Source organism: Chelon labrosus, assembly GCF_963514085.1.
Source record: "Chelon labrosus genome assembly, chromosome: 10".
Taxonomy (NCBI): domain Eukaryota; kingdom Metazoa; phylum Chordata; class Actinopteri; order Mugiliformes; family Mugilidae; genus Chelon; species Chelon labrosus.
The window spans coordinates 10,682,039-10,709,262 of record NC_140360.1 but is presented as its reverse complement, the minus strand read 5'-3'; the positions used below and the strand labels follow the sequence as shown (position 1 = coordinate 10,709,262).

Below are 27,224 nucleotides of genomic sequence, written 5' to 3'. Positions count from 1 at the left end.
CCCTTTACATCTCCTGTAACATTCGTAAACCTTCCATTACCCATTTAATTTACTCTAATTTGTGTGATTGGGGGGAATTAAACATAAGCGTATTACTCATTCCTAAAGGTCGCTCTCAAGTTGATTACTTAATGTTCTTCCCACATTCTCTGCCGCACTCCAGGATTTTTGTTAAACCCCCTGTTTTAAATTACCTCTGAATAAATAGCTTTGTTTGCCATTAATCCAGTTTCATGTGAGCAGAGGAACCATGGTGTGCATGTGCTAAGCTAAGAGCTTTTCCTTCAGCTTACACACAGGACACAGACCATATTTAATCACAGCTATTCGTCAAGTAGCCTGTATGTGTAGCCATCAAAGACATATGGTTGTAAAACAGCGTCTGTGTGTTATCGCTGTTCGACAATCAACCCTCGGCCGCCACCCTGGGATAGTTGCACCTATTTTCATGACGTACGGTATGTTTTCGTTGTGTACGGTTTGATCCCGCTAGGTGTGAGCGATAGCGGCGATGCTATACCGGCAACGCGACGCTCGAACGACTGAAACAAATTTTTACTCCATGACGTTAAAGTGTGACATGGACTATAAACTTTATCGTCTTTGATCCTGGCACTAAATTTACAACATTTTCCATTGTTGTTTTATAGTTGTTGTTTTTTTGTCAGTTTTTGTACAATGTGAAGTCATTTTTTTCTGATATCTGTTAAATTTGGAAAAAAGAAAAGTAAACTAAACTGTCGATCATGACAAATTAATCACCTGATCTGAAAACAGCCCTCAGATAATCCAAACATGTTTAAATAAAAGCTTTTACCCTTAATTAAAGAATGAGGCGCCTTTTTTTTTCTTCAGTGAATGCCATACCTTTGCGCCAATGTTGTCCAAAGTTCGACCCCGTCCTTCTTATCCCATTAGCCTGAGGCACAGCAAGTGGCATAATCACCCCTCACCCAGCACCTCCATACCCTCTCTCTCTCTCTCTGTGTGTTCATCTCCCCTTTCTGCCAGATTAATTGTCCATACGGTGCCTGTGATATAAAGTAGCATGGGGTGGAAGGTGGAGGGCACTAGATTGCTTAAGAGCCAGCTCAGCCGGTGTCTTGGACCCCAGTTTGGGACAGATTTTCACCAATATTCAAGCCTAATCAGCTGCTAAACTTAATGAAGAAATCAGACGAAAAAAGTTTTCTTAACGAGGGAAAGACAAGAGGTGGGTGTGGAGTGGTGATGGAGGAGGGTGGGAGCACAGTGTAGTCTACGCCACAGGGGGTCCGAGACCCTAAAATCTGTCCGTTTGAGCATTAAAGGGAGATTTAACTGGCTGCCTAAGCGGCTCGCTACGTGTCTGTAAACAAGTCCAATCCGATCAGCCACTGGCTCTAATTCTGTCTGCCAGTGAAATTAGACACACACACATTCTCAAACACACAATTACACACAAATAACACATAGTTATACAGATGCGCGCCTACGCAAAATCAGCAGTGGTTCGACATTGCAGCCAAATACTTAGGTGGGTGGGTGAAACGTGTGTGAAGTTATAGAGAAGTGGATTATTTGACTTTGGGATGGATGTAAACGCTGCTGGCTGCTGTGATATTGTGTTTGCTCTGTACTGTCGGTCAACTCTACTATTTGACTTATCCTCCAAAAGAGTTTGTCTGCAGATGAACTGTGGAGGGAGTAGGACAGGAAAGTGGTAAAGGAAAGGAGAAAGGAAAAGTCTACAACGGCAAAAGACAGAAATGCGGTGATGGAAGAAACATTTGGAAATAGAGACAGAAGACAGAAGAAAGAGAGATGAATGAGTGCGGTAATGGTATCAGGGGAGAGCAAGCAGCAGCTATGGCGGCGGACGGCTCTGTGTGTATGTCTGCGTGTGGGTCAGGAGGAAAGGGAAGCAGGCTTGCCGGGTCGTCTCTGCGCCGGAGTGGGCCGTTAATTAAATCTGAGGGACAGACAGGAGGGCTGCCTCCCTCCTTCTCCTCTCCTCTCCATCGCTCCCTCCCTCCCTCCTTGGCTCTCTCAATCCCCAGCCACTGGCTATTCAGAGGCTCCGTGAGAGGTGGAGAGGAGGGAAGGATGGAGGGGGGAGGGGGGAGGAGGGGGCAGGGGCGCCGACGCTGAGAGTCTGGCTGCCTGTGGAGACTGTAAACCGTGGCTCTGCGGTCAGACCGGAGACTCAAACAGGCAGATAAGGTGTTTTTGGGCCGCCACTCTCTCCCATTCGCTCCCAACACTCAGACTCCCAGAGGCAGTTACAGCCTGTCGGCGTGTGTGTGGTTGGGGGTTGTAGCAGCGATTTGGGGCTTGAGCACATTTTTGTGTGCGCTCGTGCATGCGCACCTTTCCGTGTGTGGTTTTAAAGGCCTGGTTTTAGATGTTTGCTTGCGTGTGAATCTGTAGCCCAGCGTGTTTGTGCAAGACCTTTTCTTTCAAAGTGATTGTGAGTGAGGATTGCTTTTAAAGCATTACCAGACAGTTATTACATGATTAGCATAGAAAGGCAATGCTACACCAAAGTAAACACTCTGGGATTTGTGCTGATATTAGCCCTGTCAAACAGAAGCAAAACGGGAAATGTGGGCAGTAAATATTTTAAAACATCCCGCTGGTTAACAGGGATATAATTGCACTACCATAACAAAATGGTCTCTAAGAAATATTGTTCTAAAAGACATGCTAATGCTTCTGTCAAGACAAAAATAAATAGTTGGGGAAATAGTGAAAATAAATAGTTTTTCTCTCAGAGCACTTAAATTAAACATCATTTCATCTTTACAGTCTGAGTTCTTCTTTGTCGCCTTAATCATTCATTTTCTTTTTCACCAAGCTACATTTTTCTGTTCCTTCCTGGTGTGTAGAGTAATGCAGTGCAAAGTAACACTAAAGTAGAATCATACTAGTGTTACATTCACTTAGGGAACTTGTGAAAAGGTTGACACTTGTACGTGTAATACATAGAAATAGTCGATGATGCTTTTAAAATTGCGCTGTGAATTGTGCCTTCTGTTTAATAGGAACATAAATATGCATACCCTGGCGTGAGCCATTGCCTGGCTGCAGTCGCTGTAAGCAGAAGAAGACAGATAAATGTCGGAATAAAAGCCAAAAGGAAAGCAGTACATGTGAGAATGAAAGAGGAGAAAAAGGAGCTATTTTTTTATAGCTCCTTTTTCCCTTTTGTTAACCTGCATTCGGAGAAGACAGCGTAGGAGAATTTCATTGTACAGGGAAACTTGCTTTTAACTGTGCACATGACAATAAATGCTTTGACCATGAAGTTACGTTCAAGTGAGAAATAAAGCTTTGTTTTTATTTTTCCAGCCACGTTCTTTTACTTTAAGAAAGAAAACTTCAAGTATAAATGTTTTCATCTCATATCATGCACCTTTCAATTAAAGGGACACTGTAGGATTTTTGGGGACCTTTTATCATAAATGGAATAAAGCAGGGCTACTTATGCTTTCATTAGTGCATCTTCACCTACATAACTATGAGTCTTTGTGGTATGTTAGCTTAGAATGAGCCCTGACACTGACTCCAGAGAAGGGTGAGGGAGGACAACTTGTTGCAAGTGGGATTTTTAGTTCTATTACAATGTCTTCACATAAAGGTCAACCACATTTTTTGACATTCCATAATTTTTGTTTTGTTCTCCTCCGTCCCTCCTCTCTCTTAACATCTCCCGCCCCACGAGCAAGAACAGCGCAAACAGAGCGGCGGTTTATGTGGCAGCGTTGCTATAGCGGTGAACATTTGCATATGTTGGTGGTGCATCCTCCTCTCGGCGCGATCAGACGCGTCTATCGCCCCCAACCACCCCCGTCCCTCCCCCGTCCTCCCCTCCGTTTCCCAGCTGCATCGGCCCGTAAGCCAATCAATGGCAGGGCTTTCAGGGCCGGCGGAGGCCCCGGCGCACAGAGGGGGGATCAATAAGTTATTAGCACCATTCTGTCAGCTGTAATGTGGAGATTGATCGGGGGGCTGCGGCTGGCGGCCCACCCCGCGTCCCCGCCTGTCACCTCCCCCCCGCCCCCTCCCTCCACAGCCCCCCCTCTTTCCCGGCCTGATAAAGATGACAGATTAACGGAGTAAGAGAGGAATTAAGGAGTCTGGCTGTCTGAGCTGTCAACACGCTCCATGGGATGGAGAGAGGAGAGGAGGAGGACCAAAGTTTGAGAGAGAAGAGGAAATCAGACCGAGAGAGAGAGAGAGAGAAAGGCGAATTCTCTCCCGCCTGATGATTCGCCCTGGTGGTGTCACATGAAAGAGAAGACGCTTAGGTCCTGCTGTTTCCTCCTTCTCCTTCTCATCCATCTTTTCTCTCAGTGGGAGGAAGAGCAGATAAGGAGGAGGTTAACGACTCAGGAGGAACTGAAACAAAAGCTGGAACGTGGTGTGTTCAGGTCTATTTCTTAAAAAAGTGTTATCCTGCTGACTGTTGACCAGGATTGCCAAAAACGGGGGGGGGGGAGGGGGGGGTTAAATCATAGCAGCTAAAGCTATTTTCACTTAATAAATGCACTATTTTGACAGTTAAAATAACAGCCCTGAAGCGAAAATAAAACTCCTGACACCACAACCACTAATTCCTTAGCGATATTAACAAGCAGGTGATAGGGAAAGGCCTGGGGTAGCAAACTCGACTGTAAGCGGCGTTAGTGGGAGTAAAAGGGTTAGTATAGACGCTAGCAGAGCTCAGGGTTCAGCATTAAAAGGGAGCGCCGGTGCTCTAAGAAGCCCCATTTAATTGGCTTTAAAAGCTTTCCGCCCTCAAATCTCTGGCCCTCGGGCACTCGCTCAGGAGACACGGTGTCTTGAGTGAGGTCGGCTCAAGAGACGACTCAAGTGTGTGTGTTTGATCATGAGAGGCTCTGGGTGTGAGTGTGTGTGTTCGGTAGAAGAGGGGGTTTGACTAATGGGGGGGGTAGGGGGGGTTCTCTCTCTCTTTGTTAATATCTCACTAATAGGATAGATGGAGACCTTTAGTGTTTTTTCTTTTTTTTTTTTTTGAAAAGACCAGTGAAAGAAATGTACTGAACATGATTTGAAAATGAGAAGAAAAACAGAATGAGGGATCATAAAGGAGATGGTAGAAACTGAAAGGCATTCAGTGTGTGTCTATGCATGCACTTGTCCATTAGTGCTCCTCTCTCCCCCCTTGCCGTCTCTTTTGGATGGTATAGGGAGTGGATCTCCTCAGGACCTGAGAGACAACATCAAACACAGGATCATTAGCGAATCTCCTCCCTCTCTCCCAGTCTCACTCGCTCACTCACCCTCTCATCAACACCAGGGCTCATGTAGCAGCACAACAAAATCCTCAGAGTCCTATTTAAACGGCTGGCTTTCCCCTCTCTGGGTCCATATGCGTCTTGCTATTGCAAGGAAATGACATGCTGTAGGTTTGGGTGATAGAGTTGATAGACTTCACTCCAGCTTCTCTCCTGTCTTGATAACTTTCTGTCCATCTCATATGCTGGAGTCAGACCAAAGGAGTTTAAAAATCCCAGCCAATTTTGAAATTGGGTTGCGTCATGCGCATAAGAAGACACTTCACAGATGTTCTTCTCTCTAATCTCAAACATGCTCACGCTATGACTTTTGACAATAATGGCGCATCACACACACCACAGAAAATTATTAGGCAGGGAGCAATCAGAGAAAAATGCACCGCATCGCGTGATCATACGAATAAGCAGATGTAAACAGAATGGAGACTGGTGCTATAACTGGCTGCTCTTTGCCGTGTGAAAAAAAACAAAAGCAGAAGGCTAAACCAGTCTGGATGAGAAAATGGTCAGGGAGACACGGTAAACAGAGGTAGCATTCATTATGTGAGACTCATCAGTTTTGATATCTGTCAACATTTGTTTGCCGTCGTTTGGAAGCATCATCAGCTGCTCTGTGTCCGTGTAGACCTGTCTCTTTCATTGGCTGTTGTGAAAGTACTGATGCAATCATCCAGGCTTTAGCTCCTAATTATTGGACATGTTTAATACTACCTGGGTGGCCCCTATGAATCTGTGAGCAGTGTGGGAAGTTTAAGATTGGATTGGTAAGCAATGCACATTACCGAACAATCTCAGTTGAACATTTGTAGCTCCCAGATTTCTCCTCTGGGGGAGTCCGGGATAAATATGCCCAAAATGGTAGTCTGAGCCTGACAACAATATCAAGGGTGGACCCATGACAGAAGACACCAAACTCTGTTTTCTTGGGTACTGCAATGAAATTACGCGAGTGTGTGGGGTTTTTTTTTTTTTTTTTTAACCCCCCTGTTCATTGTTTCTCGGTGCTGTTTACACGTGCTGTGCAAATGATGAAGAATTGCTTTGTTGAAATAGAGAGGCAGAGGCAGAGAGGAACCATTCTCCTTGAGGGAGGGAAAAAACATCCCTAAAAATACGCACCGAGAAGTGAGAGAGAGAGAAAGTGAGAAAGAAGGGGAGCAGTTGCTGCTATGGCTTGGCTGTCTAATGCGGAAAGAAACAGAGTTAGAGGAAAAATCAGAGGTGCATGCGATAGAAATAGAGAAGGGGATAGAGAAAGAGAGATAGAGCAATGACAAACGGCTCTTTCCTTCCTGCCGGCGCAGCGTGCGATGTGCTCTGCATCCCCTCCCTCCCTGATTAGGCCTGTATTGATTTGAGGTGTGTTTGAGGGAGGGGTGGAGGTGAGGTGATGGTGTGGGGAGGAAGAGAGAGATGAGAGGGGAGGAGAGGAGGAGGAGGCAGTAGGGGGTGCTGTAATTGTACACTGGATGCTCTTCTTTGGTGGCGGGGGTGAACGAAGGGGGAGAACATGGAGGAAGAGGAAGAGCAGGAGGAGGAGGCGAGGAGGTTGTTAATGGGGGGGGGAGAGAGAGAGAGAGGGAGGTCCTGATGGGAGTGGGGTTCAAACACACTGAGATGAGAGCAGAAAGAGGAGGAAACAGATGGAGAAATGAGGCAAGAGTGTTTATGAGGGAAGGACATTAAAAGAGAGGGGGGGTGTGAGTTGTGGAGGTAGAAGAACTAAATATAAACACATGATATAGACATAATGCCAGTTCAGAGAGACGTCTCAAGCAGCTGAGAAGTTCTCGTGCACTTTAGTTCAGTCGGAGGCTTTTGTGCCTGGAAAAAGAGAAGAAAGAGGAGCAGAGAGAGATGAAGGACAGTGATAACACTTGAGGACAGACTGTTGGAAAGAGACGCTGACGGAGACACAGGGCCCTCCTCCCTGCCTCAGATAGGCAAACACACACACATGAATTAGCTGGGCAGGTCTGTCATCCGCAGCGGTACAGCCCCCCTCTCATCTCTGACAGATCAGGCACATCTCCAGAAGCTGTGGCTTGCTTCACTCGATCTTTCTCTCGTTCACCCCTTCACTTTGGCTCCCTTTCAATCCTTTCTCCACCAACTGCATTTTGCAAAGCAGCCGCCACGTGCAAAGAGAGACACAGTGTAGAGTGGCATTATCCAGCCTTTACTTTGAACTCTTTCTGACTATTCATTTCCCCTCCCTCTGTGTGTGTGCATGTTAACAGATGACCTTCTAGGCAAGAGGAGAAGCTTCTCTCCCAACAGCAGCAGCGAGTGTCCCTCCGACAGCAAGAAGTCACGCAGCGTATCCCCCAAAGGTAAGACTGTGCGCTGTGTTTCGACTTGCATTCCCTAAAAGGAAATGGGTGAAAATTGTATGGAAGAAGAAGAGAGGATGAGAGTGAGTGTTGAAATGAAACTCAACAATTGCAAAGTGAAGTAGAAGTGAGGCCGCTGGTGGTCGGTCAGTGTGTTCCTCCAGAATTATGCATCTACAAAGTTTCACATCAAAACTTTGTGACCTTATGCACAGCTATGGATAACTGGAAGTCGCTGAGGCACACAGAGCAGCTGATGTACATGCTTCTCAAATCTCAGCAACGCTTCGTGCCGACCTGCATGTAAATCAAGATGACTGGTTGATCTAATTCCTGTTGGAAAAGGAGGCAGCTGGAAGCACTTCCCCACATACTTATATGATACACTTCCATGTCATCTCTTTATTAGCCCATTCTTCCGTCTTACACACCTACTAATGCATATGTGCGCAACAGAGGAAGTCAGTGATGGTCTGGTGCATACAAATTACCAAAACATAGGTCTTACCCATAAAGCGCTTATGGTATTGAGCTGGGAAGACGTTATTATTAGCCTGGAAGCCAGTCTGACATTCTCCACCCGTAACATTTTCGCAGTGGAAAGTTTGTTTGGAAGCACTCCGTTGGGAACCGATTATGCCCTGGCAAAAATTTGGGCAGGCTTTTATGTGGCGATGGACTGAGAGTAACAGCGACATACTCATACTTGTCATGTGAGCATCTAGGATTTTGCTGGACCAGACTGTTACTCTAATAAAGATTGAGTCTGGCACAATTCTAGCTGTCTGCAAAAAAAAATGCCTTTTATTCTGCAGTCAGGTGGATATTTTTAGCAGCACACAAGGGGAATCTGTAAGGCGTTGAGAAACGTCATTGAGAAAACTGCTGCAATTTTTCTTTTTTTATGAACAAAATCTGAATTACACAGGTCAATCGACCATTTTCAGTCCCCCAAAACTCAGATTTCATTGAACGGAGCACACACTCTCCTCATTTTATCTCTAGATGAAATTAGCACAGCATAAATGACGACAAGGCACACCTTGGCAGGACTGTCCCCCTCTGTAGCGCTGCAATCCGGTCGCTATCCTCTATTATTCATATCTCCCTCGTGTGGTGTGAAACCGAGCGCCCGGCATGGAGCCGGCTCAGCCACTGGGTCTGTCCCTCTGGGGTCCTGAGGAAGACTTCCTGATTGATGCATTATACAGCAGGCAAAACCAAGGGCAGCTCACCACACTACATGTCCAGCCTTATCTCAATTTCTGCCCCCCCCCCCCCCCCTCCAATTATTTTACATATTAATAACGTGTTATTTTATGATGGTTACCATTTCTGTAAAATCTAGATGAGACTATGTATTTGTCTATTTGGAGGTCAGACTGTGTTGTGTAGAGCTCAGCAGGAGGCCTGCGTTGACCTTTGCCCATTGGGTGACCTTTGACCTGCTGCAGTACTGCCTGGAGGCTCTTCGTCTTTCTCTGTGTATAGAAGCACTCATTCCTGGCCATTATCGTCTCGCTAAGACACAACTGAGCTTTTGAAACATGCATGGGTTTGTTATTGGTTGAGAGTGTGTGTTTGTGTACTCTGACATGGCTTCCTTTTAAAGCAAAAATTGGGCTTGTGTGTTTTTATTTAGACTTTTCTGCCTCTCTATATGTGAGGTTAGGTTCCTAGCTTTTGAATCAAGCAACCCGTGTATATGTGTTGTTTATATTCCTGCTTTGCACACAAGAGAGACAGATAAAGACGACTTAGACTTTGTGGGTGTGTATGCGCAGCCTGCTGTCCAGAGAACTGCATTTAAGCCATTTCAAAACATTGCTGATCTCGCGTCTTAACCTTGAGCTCTGTCCACACCCAACGATTCACTCGGCACCTGTATGTGCGCGTGTCCCCTTTGCGGGTTACATCTTCTTCCCTCAAAGTCTGGCGACAAACACAATCCTTTAATGACTAATGCAGGTAGAGAAATAGACTGAGAGGGTAGCATATGGATGGAGCCGGGGAGATTGGATGCCGCTGTGTAAATGATGTCTGTTTTTCTTTCAGTTGCAAAGTCGGCACCCCCTGCTGTGTTTAGAGAGCAGGAAAACTTGAGACAGGCACAGACTAGTTGCGCACACACACACACACACATACACACATACACTTGAGGACCTTGGGTGGATTAGCGGGAGCTTGGCTGTGGAGACAGAGATGCTTGCGTGTTCGCTTCCTCCCGCACCACCTCCACCCCACCTCCGCTCCTCAGCGCCACTCCTGCTCGCCTGCCCGGGGCCAGACTCAGGTTTCAATAAGGAGGAGGGTGGTAAAAATAACCCCTGCCTTCCTCTGCTTCTCCCTCCTCCACCTCATCCTCTGTCTCCCTCTTCTAACTCCCTAACCGCCTCCCCATATCCCCCACCACCCTTACCTTAGATCATGTTACTATTGACAGAAAAGGGGGAAGGAGGGAGGTCAGAGGGAGAGAGAGGGAGAGAGAGAGAGAGAGAGAGAGAGAGAGAGAGAGAGAGAGATTAAGTATGGGGACTGACAGCTAGATAGATATCATACACCACGTCGTCTTCACAACACCTTAAACACAGCAGAGGAGTACTACACACATACAGTGGTAGAAGCTGATCGTTTTTGGGTTTTTTTTTGTAGTCCGCGTTCGACAAATTCAAAATACAGCTTTGTGAAACAGCTCTGCTTATGACCTTGTACTATTAGCATGGATGCTGCTGTGCTATGCGTCAGAGAAATTGTGAGTTCACGTCAGGCCCAGAACATTAACAATGCATGGCTGTGTGTGTATCACTTCATGTGACGAGGCCCCATCAGTGTCCATCAGTGCCATGTTTTTAATAAACGATTTGTGTAAAAGCATGTCTTCTGGTTGATATTTGAGGAAGACTGTTTGTTAGAGAGAGCAGTAATCATCAAAAGCACAGTTTACAGGTGTATAACATTCATTCTCGACGGTGCAGAGCTACACAAAGTATGTTGAGCCTAAAAACCTCTTTGTATTATCAGCTAAAATCACAAACTGTGACGGAATAACCTTTTCTTATTTCAAATTGCTTGACTGGGATTCTGGAGTTTAGCCAATGCTCAGTCATATGCAAAAAAATAAACAATTTACTCATACACTGAGGGAAAAAAACAGGCTCCCTAGTATTAGATTTAGTTCTGATAAACAACAGTCTCTGACATTGTTTTTAGTCATATTCTGGAAGATGTTTTTAGCTGTTGAACTACAAATTTCCCTAATCTGTGACCTCTGGCTGCCATTTATAGCTACAAATAGTGTAAAGCTGCAAACAGTAGCACATTTCACGCAAGCCCCATTCCTCACAAACAATCCACAACATCATTTATTCTTCGATCACATGCTGAAAACATAGTTTACTTCCAAACACAAATGTACTAGCAAGTGAACGGTTTTAGATCTCGCAGTTTTCCCAGATGACCTGAATGTTGACTGATTAATTTCCGTCCTCTCTTTAGAAAACTCCCAGAGCCCGGTGGTGGAGGCAGGCGGCAGCCACGGCCACATGAGCCCTGAGGAGCATTACAGGCGCATGATGTCAGCGCTCAGCGAGCCAGGGTCCTACGAGGAGCAGCAGCAACGTCTCTACCAGCTAGCCAGCAGCATGGGTCTGCCCGGCCAGGGTCAGTCCAAAAGCTCTCAACTTGTATTTTTCTGTGTGTGTGTGACCCTCGCTCTCGTATCAGATGATTTTTAAATTCTACCCGGCAGTAAGAATAGTCTCATAAGAGATCTAGATGTACTTTTCCTTTATTTATTTATTTATTTATTTTGAAGTAACTTGAGAGATGGTTTGAAGTAACTTCAAACTAAAAGATTTTCTTTGGATGCACTTCTTTATGAAAAATAAAAAAATTCCTCTTCCCTCACCTGTCACCACGTCACAAAGGTGCAGTGCTACTTTGTAACCCCAGAGTGTAGCACTGTGTTCAGAGCACCATGTTAAGGTGTGCCACACTGCTGCCATTGTAAAACCCCGGCCATGGAGACGGCTGACATTTCTATTTGCGGTGCTTGCCCACCCAGTGCCAAAGTGTCACTCAGGGTGATTTCTGACCACCCTGACTCTCCGTTGTTAACAGCACCCACAAGCCTTCACATGCATCAACGCCATGATTGATCCGGGAGCTCTCACTGGCCGCCTGCCAGCCCTCTAAATCTCCCAACACCCAGGAAACCACCAGTGTGTCACACATTTACTCAGTTTCTACAGACTTAAAATTTACTGGTTTTAGCTTGAGAGAATTGTAGTTTGATAGGGGGAAAAAAGAAAATGAGAAAAGGTGCACCGTTTGGTTTTTATAAGTTGGGTTTATATTCGTTTCAGTGATCCTGCCATTAAATGTTAACCTTTTTCCTCACATTTTTCTAAAGAATGTAACATTAAGTCCTGCCCGTCTTTATGAGCTCTTTTGCACTAGCATAAATTCAATCGATGCTCTGGCTGAAGTGTAGTTTGAGCTACTTTTATTTTTATTTGATTAGTAATGATTTTTAATTGCTGGCTGCAAATCTAGGGGGCGAAGCCTATAAATGCTTTAATTGCCTTTTCCCTGTGTCTTAGAGGAGTTAGAGGCAAAATGCAGTGCATTGTGGGGGTTTTATGGCCCCGGGCACAGTCTGATCGCTGGCTTCCTTTCCCAGAAGCCTCGTCGGTTTTGAGGCAAGCGCTCTGGCGCAACACAGGCATACGCACTCGCTTTCCTCACTTCCACATTCCAAATCGTTTGATAGTTTCCACACTATCCTTTATTCTGCACACGTTCCTTTCTTCTTCCAAGCTGCACTTAAAAGCTGTCTCCACAAAAACAATAGGAGGCAGCAGGAACAGGAGTTAAAAAAAAATAAAAAAATAATAATAATAAAAAAACCTGAGGAGAGAAATGGTCAATGCAAATGAGGAAGGAACAGCGATGAGGGATGGGTGAATAAATAACTTCTCCTGGAGCAAGAAGTAAAAACAACAACAAAACACAGAGATTCGAGTTTATGGTTTGTTTGTCACACACTTAAATTCCACTACCATTTAAAACACAGTTGCATGGTAAGAGTTCCTTACAGTGGCATGTATGTGGTTACATACTGTTGCCAGATCCTCTAAGTGGTTGAGGAGACATGGGCCGCACAGGCGCTGCCAGCTCTGATTGCCATGCCTTTGGTGTTGCTTACTTCCTCCGTATACTTCCTGACTGTTTACAAGTTTATTTACAAAGTGTATTATACCAGTACCTCCACAGCCTCCAATTAACAGGTAGAGCTTGTTAAGAAACTGACACTCTCTGGCACAAACAGTTCAGGAGGTGGGACGGAGGGATGGCTGTTTTGTCCCCTGAGAGGCTGATCTGAATCACTTCAGCGAGAGCCCCTTGACATTGACCTGGTCTCCGATGGGGCCCCCATGACCCCCACTCCTCCTTCCCCCCTTGGGCCCCTCATCTCTCCCATACATCTCCCTCTCAAGCTTGCTTTTATACCCTCTCCCCGCTTCCTCCTCCTTTTCCTTACCGCCAACTCTCCCTTTAGCCTTGGTCCCCGCAGAGCATCCTTTCATGTGTTTGAAGTGCAGGGCACAGAAAATGAAAGTGTGTGTGCGCGAAAGAGGCGGGGGTGAAGAGGAACTCTGTGTGCATGTGTCTGGATGTGTGTGTGTGAATGTGTAGGTGCAAGGTGTTGTTTGAGTGCCTCTCTCTGGACCTGATGGGCAAAAGAAGAGTTGGGAAAGGAGAAGGTGGGGGGCTGAAATTGGGGGTGGGGATGGAGGTGGAGGGGAGGCAGGGTTGTAGAAATGGCCAGGAGGGCTTTCCCTCCCTCTTCATATGATGAAAGGAGAGTGAGAGAGAGAGAGAAAAGAAAATGAGAGGTGGGGGTAGAGATCCAGATGAAAGTGAAACGAGGGATGGGATGGGATGGATGGCGTGTTCTTCATTTTTGTCTCCTGCAGTTCAGTCTGCATTGAAACATGGAGCTCTAGACAACATCTCTTTAGCATCATCCTGTAAAAGTAGAAAACTCAAGCACGCGATTAGTCAAAGGACAAAGACGTTCAGTGCAACAGTCTCGCCACATATTTACAGCCTCATAAGCCCATGATACTGACTGAATGCCTCCTCCTGAAAAGATACATAATTTTCTGGTGTATGGTTCGCCTCAGCGGATGGATGTTGGCTATTGTGTACCTGCCAGTCCACCAAATCCATCACGAGGCCAGCCAAGCTGCATCAGCGCAGCGCTCGCCTGCATTCTGGTGTTGAGGAAAACCCAGCTTAACTGGGGAGGATTTAGGCCCAACTCCAAGAATGATGGCGGGGAGAAAAATGGGATGGCACAAAAGAGGGATAAGTGGAATGGGTCCGAATTGCAAACTGGGACTTCCCAAAATAACTCATGCAAAGGACGAGGTTTGTGAGTGTGTTTGCGTGTCCTCAATTAGGACTCTAATTTGTAGTCGGAGGGACTCTCCTCTTGTGTTCCAGCAGCTGCAACACGAGACAAGAGTTTTAGAGGGGAAAATTCTGAATCCGCCTAGCTACACACATACATACACAGAAGGGTAGAGGCGACCAGCTGACCCTGTTCCTCTCAGTTCACATGAAAGAGAATTAGAGAGAGAGAGAGAGAGAGCAAAATATGAACCCAGTGATAAAGGGAATGCATTGGATAAATAGAAAAAGCAATAAGAGGAGAACTGGAACAAATAATGGACAGAGAAATAAAAAAATTCTTGAGGTTATGTAAGTTGTGTTGGCACGATATTGTCAAGGAGAACGTCCCCTACTTTACCTTTCAACTTCAGGACCTTAGCTTTATAAAATATAAAATCACATGGTTTGTAGTTTAGTTTAGCGGAGTTATGCTGAGGAAATTTGGACACATCCTGTCTACAGCCCCTGGTCAAAGTCAGTTTACTAAGTCCTGCTGGGGCTGTGTGGGGAGGTTTATAGACCAAGCATTGTGGCAGGCATGATGGGAAATGTAGTATCCAGTGTTTTTCCGATTCACGGTGGCCCTGAGAACTCAGTGCACTGCAACATAAGGCATGCAGCTAGAGAAAACACACAAAAACATTTTACCAATTTCAGTAAACATGTGCAGCATTTGCAAAACACAAACTAGCAATACAGAAGTTGCAACCAAACTGAACCGCAGCAGGATTACACACCTGAAAATGTTAACATTTGTGGTGATTTCTTAGCATTTTTACTTAAGCGCTGCATGTGTTGTCAAATTGGTGAAGATGTTTTCTTAGTTCGCTTGCGCTTTTGTTAAGCGTAGGGGCCTGTGCTCGGGGCCCCGTCTACTATCCTTATTAAGGGCTGAGGCCGAAAGTTAAGGTGTCTTCTATCTTTAGTATTTAGGCCACGGCATGTTCAGTTTGCCTTTGCCTCTGCAGCATCGATTTTAACCATTCCTTTTAAATCTATTGCCCAGACTTTATGAAAGTGCAATACTAAAAAATTGCTAAGGTGCCCCTTTAACTGAGCCAGTCATACAAAATAATTGGTGTAGGTGGGACTGTGACCACAGGAAACTCATAGAGGTCAACTCTTCCGTCCTGTCACCACCATGTATGCAAGTGCACAACAGCCTGTGTGTGTTTGTGTGTGTGCTCTGGGGCTTCGGTTCCCTCTGATCCCTCCCTTATCTCTCACTCACCCCCCCACACCACCATACCCACACAAACACACACACATACACACACCCTTGTCTGCCGCCAGCCGAGTCCCCTGCGGCCTGGCGCAGCAAACAGATCGATACACCGGAGCTAGGCCGCATTAATATCTGTCGCTTCACCCTCCCCACCCCGGCGCCCGCTCAACTGCTTCAACACACACACTCGCACAACACACGCAGCAACACACCGTCGGGCACGCACACGCAAGCACCTAAATCACGCAGACACACAGAAACACACATCACACCCGTACCGGCGGCGGAAATGGCCCCTAGCTCCCGAGGGATCTGTCTAATTAAAAAAAGGGTGGTGGAGGTTGGGGAGGGGGTAGATAGATAGATTGAGGCAGAGAGCGAGAGGGTGGAGAGAAAGAAGAAGGAGGAGAGAGAAAGAGGGAGAGAGAGAGAGAGAGTGCAGGATGGATTTTTCTCTCATTAGAAGCCATGTCTCCTGGTGTGGCCTGGCCTGGCTGATAATGATGAGTCCTCCTCTCCGACGAGGGCGAGAGAGAAGCAGAATTGCTGGGAAAGGGAGAGAGAGAGAGAGAGAGGATGAGCGAAGAAAGAGATTGAACGAGGCGAGTGGACGGGGGCAGAAAGGTTGAGGGAGAGGGCAGGCAGAGATGGAGGGAGAAGACGTGATAGTGGCGGGAAAGGGTCAAGAAACGGTGTGCATGTTGTGTGAAGTTGCGTTTTGCTGTTTTGTACAAAAACTCACAAAACATGAGTTGTTTTGTGTATCACAAAATTTTTTTTTGCTGTCTTTTGAGCTTTTTCATACTTCAAAATCCAACTGTATATATTGTGTGCAGTGGGGTGCAATGTGGACTAAGACGAGCCGAGTCTTATTGGGTGTTTTATGAGCTGTCTCCCTTACATCCATCAATACAGGATAATAAAAAAAAATTTAAATTATGCTTTCACGATTTTCTGTTGTGCCAAACCTTTAACAGCTTTTTTAAAACGCAAATAATAGAAGACGTCAACTGAAAGCTGCTAATTCTTTTTGTCAATATTTTAGCAACAATGAGCAGCTTGATCTTAAACTTGTTTTTGTCCTCCCCTCTTCTCCTTCCCACCCTCTGCTTTCTTTCTCTGAATCCATCTCAACTATTAATCCTTAATCATCTCTGTCATGTCATCACTATCTTCTCATCTCTTTTCCTCCTCTCTGCTTTTCCTGTTTTGCTGCTCTTGCTCCATATGCAGACATACTGCGTGCTCGCCAGGAGGCGTTGGCTGCAGCAGTGAGGAATCCGGCGGCCTTAGAAGCTCACCTGCCCTCGGCGGGCAGCTCTTCTTCATCCAGCCAGAGACGCAAGCAGGGTCTGCCGCAGCACCGGGACGCACATTACACCGACAGGTAAAGAACGGGCGCAGACAAACACTCAATCACAACAAGCCCAATCACTACATCAGCCTGGCTGTGGCTAGCTGAAGCTGTAAAATCTGCAACACTGCCCTGCTTCAGTGTTATCCATCATAAAAAAAAAACAAATCCACATCCTCCTTGCACACATACCTGCTGCTGTATAAGAGTTGAAGGAGTTAATCACCTGTCAGTTTGCATCAGCACACCTCTGCAGTTTTTATTTCATTCTTTCACTTATTCCTAGCTTCCTCAGCAAAATCTGATTTAATATTTGGCTTCTAGTGTGCGGCAGCGCACGTTTGTGTGCATGTGTGAGTATGTGCATTTTCCACATACATGGCTAAACTAAGGATCCAATAACCTCTTGGCTACCACTGTGGAGTTGCACGCCTGCACGGCTGCTCTTCCTCCCTCCTCTCCCCCCTAGCGCTGGCCCCTGCGCCTCCCAAACAAAGCCGGGGGCAGCGGGAGTGGGCGGGTAATTGCTTGTCGATTATTTATGTGGCGCGGGGAGAGGCGGGGGATCGATAATGGGCCGGCGGTGCGGCAGCAGGGTGTGTGTGTGTGTGTGTGTATATGTGTGTGTGTATGAGAGAGACAGAGCGGGTTGGTGAGGGGTAGGAGGGGGAAATAAGCAGGAAGCGGAGCGGCCAGGCGCTGTGTGGTGCGGCTCTGGGAGACTGTGGGGGTGTATATATTGTGTTGGGGTGGGGGTGTGTGGTGTGAGCGTGTGTTTGTTTGCTCCATTTTTCAAGCTGGCGGTCTGCATGCGCACTCATCTATGCGGATTGAATTTGGGGTTGTTTGTGTGAATATGTCTGCTAATTTGTGTGTGTGTGTGTATATATATGTGCATGTGTGTGTGTGTGAGCGAGAGAGGCCAGTGGTGCAGTGTAAATGTACTCAGTGAGCCGCGGCTGTTCTCCGACAGCACACAGAGTAATTAGCCACACAGGGCCGGGGAGAGTTAACTAGGCCTCACCCTCCCATCCATCCATCCATCCATCCATCCATCAGTCCATCTTTACCTCACACTGTCCTCTTCTACTAGTTGGTGTGTTCTCGTTAACACTTTCACTCTCCATGTTTTTTGGAGTGAATAAAAAAAATGTATGCACATGAGAAAAATACTGTATATTGAAGTACCCTTTCCAGCCTTTTAACCATAGTCCCAACAAGAGAATAGAGTAAGAAAAGAGAAATGGACAAAGAGCAATGATATTGAAACCTGTGTGTACTCATGTGTAGACTCATACGCTATATGTTCAAAAGCATGTGGACAAATGCTTTTGGTCTGGGACTGTTTCTATGCCTTCGCCAATGCCAATGGAAATCTTAATTAATCGGCATAACACATTTTTTTGACAAGTGTAGTGTGTTTCGAGCATCATGGCACCAGTTTAGAGAAGCCGCTTTCATGTTTTAACATGACAATGCCCCGTGTGGGGTCCACGAAAGCTTCCAAAGTCTAGGGAAAACCTTCCAAGATGAATGGAGACAGCAGCATATGAATGCCCATAGATCTGAAACGAGACACTCAGCAGTATCTAATGGGTGTAATGTCCACATACTTTTGGTCATGTAATATACATGTGTCTCTAAAGGCCAGACTGTGCCAGTCCACAATAAAATATGCAGAAAAAAAAGAGAAAATGGGAGAAAATTAAGACACGAGAGTGCAAAGTGAAGAGAAAATTAAAATCAAGATAATTGGTAAGGAAAAGCAAAAAACTGTGATAAAAGGAAAAGCAAGGCCAAGGAAGTGAGTTAGAGACGGTGGCTCCCCCTCTCTCTCTCTCTCTCTAACTCTCTCCGTGGCTCACCTTTCCATCGACCCCTCATCATTGATTATCTGGGGCCCATTAGGGCCCATTGTTAAAAACAAATCATTAGGGCCGCTCGATGGGCTTAGAGCCTGGCGCTCCATTTGTCTGGCCTTAAATGGCACTAAGCTCACCAAGCATCTGCAAGGCAAATAGGGGAGGGATGGAGAAAAGTAAAGAGAAAGGGAGAGAGGGGAAGTGGAAAACATGAGCTCAAAACAGGGATGAAGAAAGGGAAGCAAAAGAGGAAGAGAAGAGATGGCGAGATGATGAAGTGACGGAGAGAGAGAGAGAGAGAGAGAGAGAGAGAGAGAGGGAGAGAGAGAGAGGAACCAAAATAGGGAGTGAGGAGATCGAGAGAGTGTGAGATAAGGGGAGGGAGGGAGGGAGATAGGCGGGAGAGAGAGCAAGCGTGGAGGGAGCCTCATCCATTTTAATGAGCTTCCTGTGTAAATGTGTTCCTGCGGAGAAGGAGCCGAAGGCGGCCGCGCGGCGCTCCTAATCCCCCCACGCTCCAGTCATTAAGGGCAACCCTGTCACACACACTTACACAGACGCACCTACACACAGACGCACGCACGCACACACACACACACTCTGCCTGGGCTGCTGCGGGACGGGACCGCTGTCGCCACTCTGACAGGTCGCCACACACCAGTGAATTCCCCAGGAGCCCCTGGCCTCACTGCAGGCAGAGACAGAGAGAGAAAGAGAGAGAGAGAGAGGGGGGCAGAGAGAGACAGACAGAGAGAGAGAGAGAGAGAGAGAGACAGACAGAGAGCAAGAGAGAGAGAGAGTCCAGTGATTATGAGTCCACCTTGCATTTGTGAATCTGCCTTTATTTCAGACTCATGCAAAAACTAGGTTTGTGTTTTTGCCTTCTCCTTTTATATCATATCGGTGGTTTTTCAACAAAACGTACAGATAGTGCAAAAAGAAAAAACCCACAAAAAAAGAGAGACATCTGCACACAAACACGCACACATGCCCCCCCAGAGCAAAACAACTAATGTCTGCCACTCCTCCCTCAAAATTGCCTCCTATAAAAGGAGGAACAGAGGGAGAGATGGAGGAAGGGAGTGGAGGGGAGTGTCAGACACACACTCTTTCCCTCGTCTCTCTCTCTCTCTCTTACTCCCCGTGATTAGGCCTAATTATGGTGGCGCAGACGCCTGGCAGCCCCAGTCATGCAGCTTTAATTGACCGTTATTCATCTGCGGGCTAACGCTAGGCAAGGGTAGGCGGTGCAAGGAGAGGGAAGAAAGAGGGAATATCAGAAAGGGAAGGGGGGGGTAGGAGTTTGGCATGCGGGAGCCATGGTGGGGGTGGATGGGAGTTTTGCGGGCGCCTTAGCGTAGCCTAGTGGAACTGTGCGTCGCAAGGCTAATTGCTAGCCCTGAGGGATTAGGCCAGGTGATTACACACTGGGCGGTGTAATTACATAAGCAGCGGCTAGCAGGGCCCCAGCTCGCGGCTCCAGGGTCACGCGCCACAGCCCTCACCCAAGATTAATTGGAGCTGCCACTGGAGTGCGAGGCACCGCCGGAGAGAGCGGTTATACGATTAGCATTAACATTTCAGCGGCGGAGGCGATCGATGAAGGCCCCCCTCCCCCCACCCCTCCCTCATGCACACACACACACACACCATCACCACCACCTTTTCAGTTCTGGCTCCAACCCCCCATCTCATCTCCCCGCTCTTGTATATGTGCCCTCCCTCCCTCAGTTGCTCTCTCCCTCTCTCCGTTCCCTCACCATTTAGTGAGGCGGGAGACATGCAGGCGCTAGCTAATTTGAACACAGTTGCAAAACAATATTTGCGGTTGCATGCGTCCCAGTGTTGGTTTTTGACTTTGTTGTTTTCCTCAGCTTGTTTCCCATGTATGCTTTTGTGCAGCGGCAGTCACACACAGCTGAGCTCTGATTGGTGTGATAGCAGCGGCTCAGGGGGAAAGAAACAGGAGAGGTGTGGGTTGGAAGCTTGAGCGTGAGTTCAGGAGAGGCCCCGGAGACAGATGTGGTTTGAGACACGAGCAGGCGGACGGCATCATCATCCACTCTGCGCTCAAAGCTTCACGCGCTTTGACCTTCAGAGGGTCAAGGTGCATATGATGCACTCCTCTGACAGATTTTTATGTGCTTCGTCAAAATCATTTCCCTGCACTCCCGGAGATGTGCACGAGTAGGTATTGCAGTGAAAAGCGCGCAGAGGCAAGACAAGGGTGGGGTGAATATACAGGAAGAAATGAAAAGGGGAAAATAAAATGCGTAGAGGTGGAAGAAAACAGCGGAGGGGGGAAAAAAATGCACAAGACGGATTTTCAGAGGTCATAGAGAAGCACAGACATTGGTGTAAAGAACTTAAAAAAAAAAAAAGATGGGAAAGACAGAACAAGAGAAAGGTGAGAGGCACCTTTCCCCCTCAAGGAGGACAAAAGATGAAGCCAATAATGGAAAGGCCTTTTCAGAAGCGGAGGTTGCAGGACGCTCCATCTTTTCACCGGTTTCAATGCAGCCTAGAGAGTGAGAGGGAGGGAAACAGGGAGAAGGACGCAGAAAAGGGAGAGAAGAGAGGAGGGATGAGTGTTAATTAGAAGGTCCTTCAGCCCATGGCCCCGGTCAAGACGCAGGGGCCGCCCCAGCTGTCGGAGCATGACACACTGGCATTGTGCATTCAGCCCTCATTATGTGTGTGGGTCTGGAGCTGTGTGTGCGTATGTGTGAGGCGGCAGGGGAGGAAAGGCTGTAGTCCAGGGTACAGCAATGGCCAGCGGCGCTTGCTGCGGCGTGACAAGACTGATGAGGCACTGGGGCGACATGGGGGCCTCTGGAGCGCCACTGATAAAAATATACAGCATATATTGGTGTGACAGCATGCACACACACACACACAAAGAAAGAGTTGAGATGTGCTGAGAACTGAGGAAAACTAAAAAAAAATGTGAGGGGGCAACTATTCTATTGACATACACACTTGCATAAATCATATATGTATGTGAATAGATACCGCCATGGTTTAACTTATTAAGTAAAATACAAATTGAATTTTTTTTTAAAATGTTTGTGTCCACAGAGAACTCTCCCATCCTCCACCCTTACTGTCACCTCCAACTGCTCCTCACATCGCCTTAGGACCTCACCTGCGGCCTCCTTTCCTGGGCATGCCCCCTGCTCTGTGCCAGGCCCCTGGTGAGTCTACTTGCTGTTCTACAGTCAAAGCCTGTAGAATAGAGGCAACTTGGGTCTTTTTTTTTTTTTTTTTTGGCTCATTTCCCCATGGTTTTTAACATTTGGAACATTGCATGTCACTTTTTACTCTTTGTCCTTACAGTGTGTGTGTTTTCTTGTTGTTTGTGTCACAGGCTATAGTTTCCTCCCGGCTCAAGCTGAGATTTTTGCTCGACAACAGGAGCTGTTGAGGAAGCAGAACCTGGCCAGGTGTGTGCTACAGTATGAAATATTAAAAAGATTATTGTTATAATTACTTACTGACTTATTAGCTTAAAGTATAATGGGATGCATATCAGGTTAGCTTCATGGTTTGAGGTTAACTGAGCTGTGTGTTTTTAATAAGCAGCAGTTTAGTGTAAAATATGACCTGCTTGTTAAAGTCCTTGTGTGTTTCTTCGCCTTAGACTTGAGATGTCAGCAGAGCTGCTGAGGCAAAAGGAGTTGGAAAGTCTCCACCAGCGACAGCAGCAGCAGCGTCTGCTGGGCTCGGATCCTCTTGGAGGTCTATCTGCTGGCCTGCCCCCCGACCATCCGGCCCTGCGGAGTCTCCATGACATCCCAGAGGGCCACCCTCTGCGCGAAGAGCTGGCCCGCCGCTCGAATGCAATGCTGGTTCTTCGCCACGGGGCTGCCACACCTCTCCTAACCCTCAACCACCAGCAGCAACAACAACCAGGGGCGTCCTCCACACCCAAAGATACCCATGCTCAGAGCTCCACTGCTGGGCCCGATGCTGAATCCAGAAAGGCAGGCCGCAGGGTCCCCCAGACGCAGCTCCGTGCTGGGGATCACAGAGGAGGGAGAGAGGACAGAGGAAGGGAGAGAGACATGGAGGTGCACGATGAGGAGATGAAGGACTCAGACAGTGAGACAGAGATGTGCGAGGAGAGGCAGGAGGGCGTCAGTGCAAAGTCCAGCAGTAAACCCAGGGACAGGGAGAGAGACAGGGGTAAAGAGACCGGCAGCAAGGGAGTGTGTGACAGTGCCAAGGAGGGTGGAGAGAGCTCAGGCCGGCTGAGCGCCCCTTGTAGTTCAGCAGGTACAGAGTCACCCAGTCGCCACCTTTTTACCCCTGGACTAGGCAAGGCTGATTTCAAGTACCACCTGCCACCGGGTTTCATGCCACCGCTGCCTGCTCTGCACGGCCAGACTTTGCCCTTTGGATTCCCCTACGCCAACCCTTACTTTCACACAGGTGAGAGACTCGGACACATACAAACACAGAGCTGACATGTGAAACCCATTAGCGTCACTCTCCGTGTGCATGTCTCTGGTGTGGGAACCTTTCCCTGTTAGGGGCCCTGCCTCTGACCCCAGTGTGACCCGCATGCTCACCCCCAGCAGCACAGAACGGAGGGAGGAGGGGGTTGTTTGTTCACATTCGTGCAATTAGAACATTTAGTATACTTCATGCACAGAAGATTAAAACCCAGTCAGTAGAGCTGAAACAATCCTTTATAAATGATTACTTTATTCAGTAACTATTTTGATTATCAGAATAGTTTAAGTGGTGTATGAAGCATGAATACCAAACACATTAACTGATTACATCACTCTCCTTGGGGTCTTAGATATTGTTTTGGGTTTGCTCTTTAAAGACTAAACATTTATTTATTAAGACGTAGCAGATAATTGATTAATAACAGCCGGTATTAGTGCATGTATAACCACTCATCTCATTGTCAAATCAAAGGGTTTCTATTCAAAATCACCATCGTGTCTAAACCTAACATTGTTTTTCTACAACACAGCTCGAAACACTTTGAAACACGCGGCAGCTTTGTACCTAGTTTGTATACTGACACATTGTTTTCACCCGCTGCTGCTTTTTCAGGCTCTTTGGGAGGTCTTTTCATGGATCCAGAGGACTCAGCCACAGCAAACCCTGCGGAGGACATCAGCAAGTGGAGTGTGGAGGATGTGTGTGGCTTCATAAGCAGCCTGGCTGGATGTGCTGAATACACACAGGTGAGACTATAGGGAGAGGGAGGAGAGAAAGCGAGAGAGAGAGAGAGAGAGAGAGAGAGAGAGAGAAGGGGATGGAGGCCAGGGGCAGGCTATTTACTAATCACAGAAGAAGAATAGTGACCAAGATACAATGCACACACCGAAATGACTGTAGCACTTCCAAGGACGTCTCATTGTGTTCAGACAGAAGCTCTATAGCTGCAGTTTTCTTCCAAGTTTACTGAGAATGTGTGCGGATGCATGAACATCTTCCCTATTTCAGCCATGTTTGTGGTCTTTGTGTGAGCGAGGGCGAGTGAGTTAGCCGTGCATGTACGTGTACACCTGTAGCTCGCGTGAAATGAGACAAAAATGTTCCAAAATGAAATGATCAGCAACATACATCTTTATTTCTTTTATTATTTGAGTGCTGTTCTGGTCGCTCTGGCTCTAGTGTCAGGTGATTCCTTCCTAAAGCGACGTCCACATACAGTATAAAGCCATTTGCTCGTGTCCTCTCACTTCATAGTCAACATTTGTTCTGGTTGCCTTGGCAACTTAAAATTAATTTCAAAGTGAATCAAGCAGAACATAAAAATATCATTAGCCTATGGATGGAGCTAGCTCTTCTTGTCGTCACTGCAGTCGTATCTCCTCTAAATTGAACTTGGTACCCACAAACTTAGATTTGCATTAAAAGTCAATGGACTCTTGTTACCAAATTGCCGATAGTGATCTCCCTGTGTGTGCGCCCCTTAAAAAAATGGAGGAACCAGTCCCTTTTCCATGGTGTCAAATTAATTAAGTTGAGCTGAAGCTATTGAATGTAGAAATGCATTCTTTTCCTGTGTATCATAAACTTTTAAATCTTTTTTTGCATGAAACTGGACAGGACCTTCTCCTTCTCCTAAACTGGGGCTGCGTAGACAAGAGAAAAAAAATAGAGGACAGCAACATGTCTATGTACTTAAGACAGGCAAATAACGCTGTTGAGAGATTAGTTTAAACCTTCTCCAAAACCGTCCATATTGTAGAAAAAAATGCTGAATGACTGAGCGTCTTCAGTTTTCTGGTACGTCACATTTTAGAAACAGAGCCCCCGTTCTGTAGTCTGTGTGAGTGAACGTGTAGGTCTGTGTGAACGTGTATGTCGGGGCTGTGGCTGAAGCGGCTGTGTCTCTGCCAGGTGTTTCGGGAGCAGGCCATTGATGGAGAGACATTGCCGCTGCTCACTGAGGAGCACCTGCTCAACACCATGGGACTAAAGCTGGGGCCTGCGCTCAAGATCCGCTCACAGGTACACTCACCACAGACCTGCGCGTGTGTGTGTGTTTGTGTATGACTGCGTGGACTTGTGTGTGTTTGAATGTGTCTGTCTGTAGGATCGAGACAAACTGCTAGCATAGCATAGTCGATTCCCGTAAAACTAGCCTGCCCCTCAGACTGCAGCCTCTCTTCTTCTCTCTCCTAAATAAAGTATTCAACATTAGTCCATTGTACGGTGTCCACCAGGCCGTACTGACAGCCATGTGGTCTCTTGTCTCCTCAGGTGGCTCGCCGAGTTGGCAGGCTTTTCTACATGACAGGATTTCCACTGGCGTTCCCGTTCCCACCTTCTGCCGCCCTACGCCCCCCGGAACGGGATCGGGACACCCTGACCACGCCATCCGACACCCATCTGCCCCTTTCTATGTCCCTGCCACACCGACCCACCTCCACCAGCAGCAGCTCCTCTCCATACAGCGGCCCCACCCCTGGGTGCTCCTCCCCCAAACAGGAAAACGGTAACGGCTCCACAGTGGTGGGAAGATACGAGGCAAAAACTCCCTCGTAGGAGCGAACAGGCAGGGGTGAGAAGGGAATACCTGTTTCAAGCATGGGCACAAGGGAGGTAACTTAACTCAGACTGACTCCCTGGCCCTATTTACCAGACTCCCCTCACCTTGTGACCTTTGAGCTGAAATTTATGGGAGGATATTTGACTGGAATAAAAGACAACTGTGGACGATATGGACCATATCCGGCAAACCAATCAGCTGAGCTCCTCTGCGGCGGCTGTAGCCGAGCAGAATCCAAAGAAACTGGGCTGGAGGGGAGAAGCGTGAAGCGACAGAGGAACAGAGAAAGAAAAAGGAGGAAAAGGAGACAGCTGGTCACAGACAGCCTGCCAAAAAAAAAAAAAAAAGGAGCAAAGCCCTGCCACAAATGCGACATTCTTGCAAGTCAGACAGTCAGACGCTAGCGGAAACTCTTCCTTCCTTCCTGGGCAGGAGGAAGCTCTGCTCACTCGCTTTCTTTCTCTTGTCTATCTGACTGCTCCCACCACAAGCCCTGCAGAGCCCAGAAATTAAAAAGAGACGCCTCTCCCCTCTTTTTCTCCCTCCCTCCCTCCTTTCCTTCCTTCTTCTCGCCCGTTTCCCGAGGCCAAACAGCAGCGTGGCGCTGTCTTTTTTAGAGGCTGGAGTTGAATATGCTGAGCAGCACTAGATCTGTCCGGCTCCCTCTTATCACTGCAACTATGCATTCCACTGTCCCGATACCAAAGATGACCGGATGTGTGGAACTGGAACCATATTTCACCATGTGTCTGCTTCTTTTTGCATTAATGGTCTCACAAAAAAAAAAAAAAAGACTGGTCCAACAGGGGAATGCTAGGCTAGTGCCTCACAGGATGGGACTGTATTTGAGGTGACACAGGTAGAGATGTCACTGACATACAAAGGCTTAAAAGTGTTGCTGAAACGGAGAAGCCTCAATAGTGGCTACTGGTGTGTACGGCTTTTTGTCATTGTACGCTTGTGTTGACTACTGTGGGAGGTAGGAAAAAAAAAAAAACATGCAAAATTGTACAGAATCACGCTTAAGATGAAAATATCCTGAAGGTTGCATACGTGGTACTTTTGTTCAATGTAGTTGCACGATTAAGGTTTTCTTTACTGAAAAATGTGACTGGTGGTACTTCTGTTCATAATTTTTGTTCTGCCATTTTTTTGAAAAAAAAAGTGTAATATTAAAAAAACTAAAAAAAAAAAAAGACGCTCCAATCTCGAATGCTACTTCGGCATATAAATATGAGGACAAAAATATTTATAGGACTTTTGATGTAGTAGATAAAGCAGATTATGATATGTATGGAAATTAGTCCTTAAAATGGATTCCAAAGATACTTTTACTTTGTTTTCTCTTGGTTGCAGGGAAAAGAAAGGCACAAAGCTCTTAATGCAAATGTTTTGAATTTGTTTTTTTTTTTTTTTAAACTACGCAAGCAATTAAAAATGGTCTCTAGATTTCCCTTCAAAAGTTTTGTCTTCATCCTATTTTTCTATTCACCACACAGGTGAAATAAATCCTGAAGAAACTCCTTTGCGCTCTCCTTTCTTTCGTGTTTGTGTGCGCTTGCATCAGACGACGTGCAGATGCCTTTTCCTCCTCAGGTGTTTGTGGTTCTTCTGTAAAATCGTGCAGGAGGGAGCATGTGGTCTCCCGGTGTGTGTTGTGTGCGTGTTAA

The 27,224-nt window shown here is 46.8% G+C and overlaps 1 protein-coding gene across 2 annotated transcripts in view; it reads left to right on the top strand.

Moving 5' to 3' along the window:
* samd11 (sterile alpha motif domain containing 11) overlaps nucleotides 1-27,077 on the top strand; it is a 47,252-nt gene extending 20,175 nt beyond the window's left edge. The window contains exons 5-13 of one of the 2 annotated variants that reach the window (XM_084554064.1): nucleotides 7,541-7,633; nucleotides 11,129-11,293; nucleotides 16,551-16,704; nucleotides 21,612-21,727; nucleotides 21,901-21,976; nucleotides 22,174-22,964; nucleotides 23,604-23,737; nucleotides 24,903-25,013; nucleotides 25,266-27,077. In XM_084554064.1, coding sequence (XP_084410190.1) covers nucleotides 7,541-7,633; nucleotides 11,129-11,293; nucleotides 16,551-16,704; nucleotides 21,612-21,727; nucleotides 21,901-21,976; nucleotides 22,174-22,964; nucleotides 23,604-23,737; nucleotides 24,903-25,013; nucleotides 25,266-25,550 — 1,925 coding nt within the window. In that variant the 3' untranslated portion in view covers nucleotides 25,551-27,077. The remainder of the gene's footprint in view (nucleotides 1-7,540; nucleotides 7,634-11,128; nucleotides 11,294-16,550; nucleotides 16,705-21,611; nucleotides 21,728-21,900; nucleotides 21,977-22,173; nucleotides 22,965-23,603; nucleotides 23,738-24,902; nucleotides 25,014-25,265) is intronic. The other variant, XM_084554065.1, reaches the window with a different exon arrangement.
* The last annotated feature ends 147 nt before the right edge of the window (nucleotides 27,078-27,224 follow it).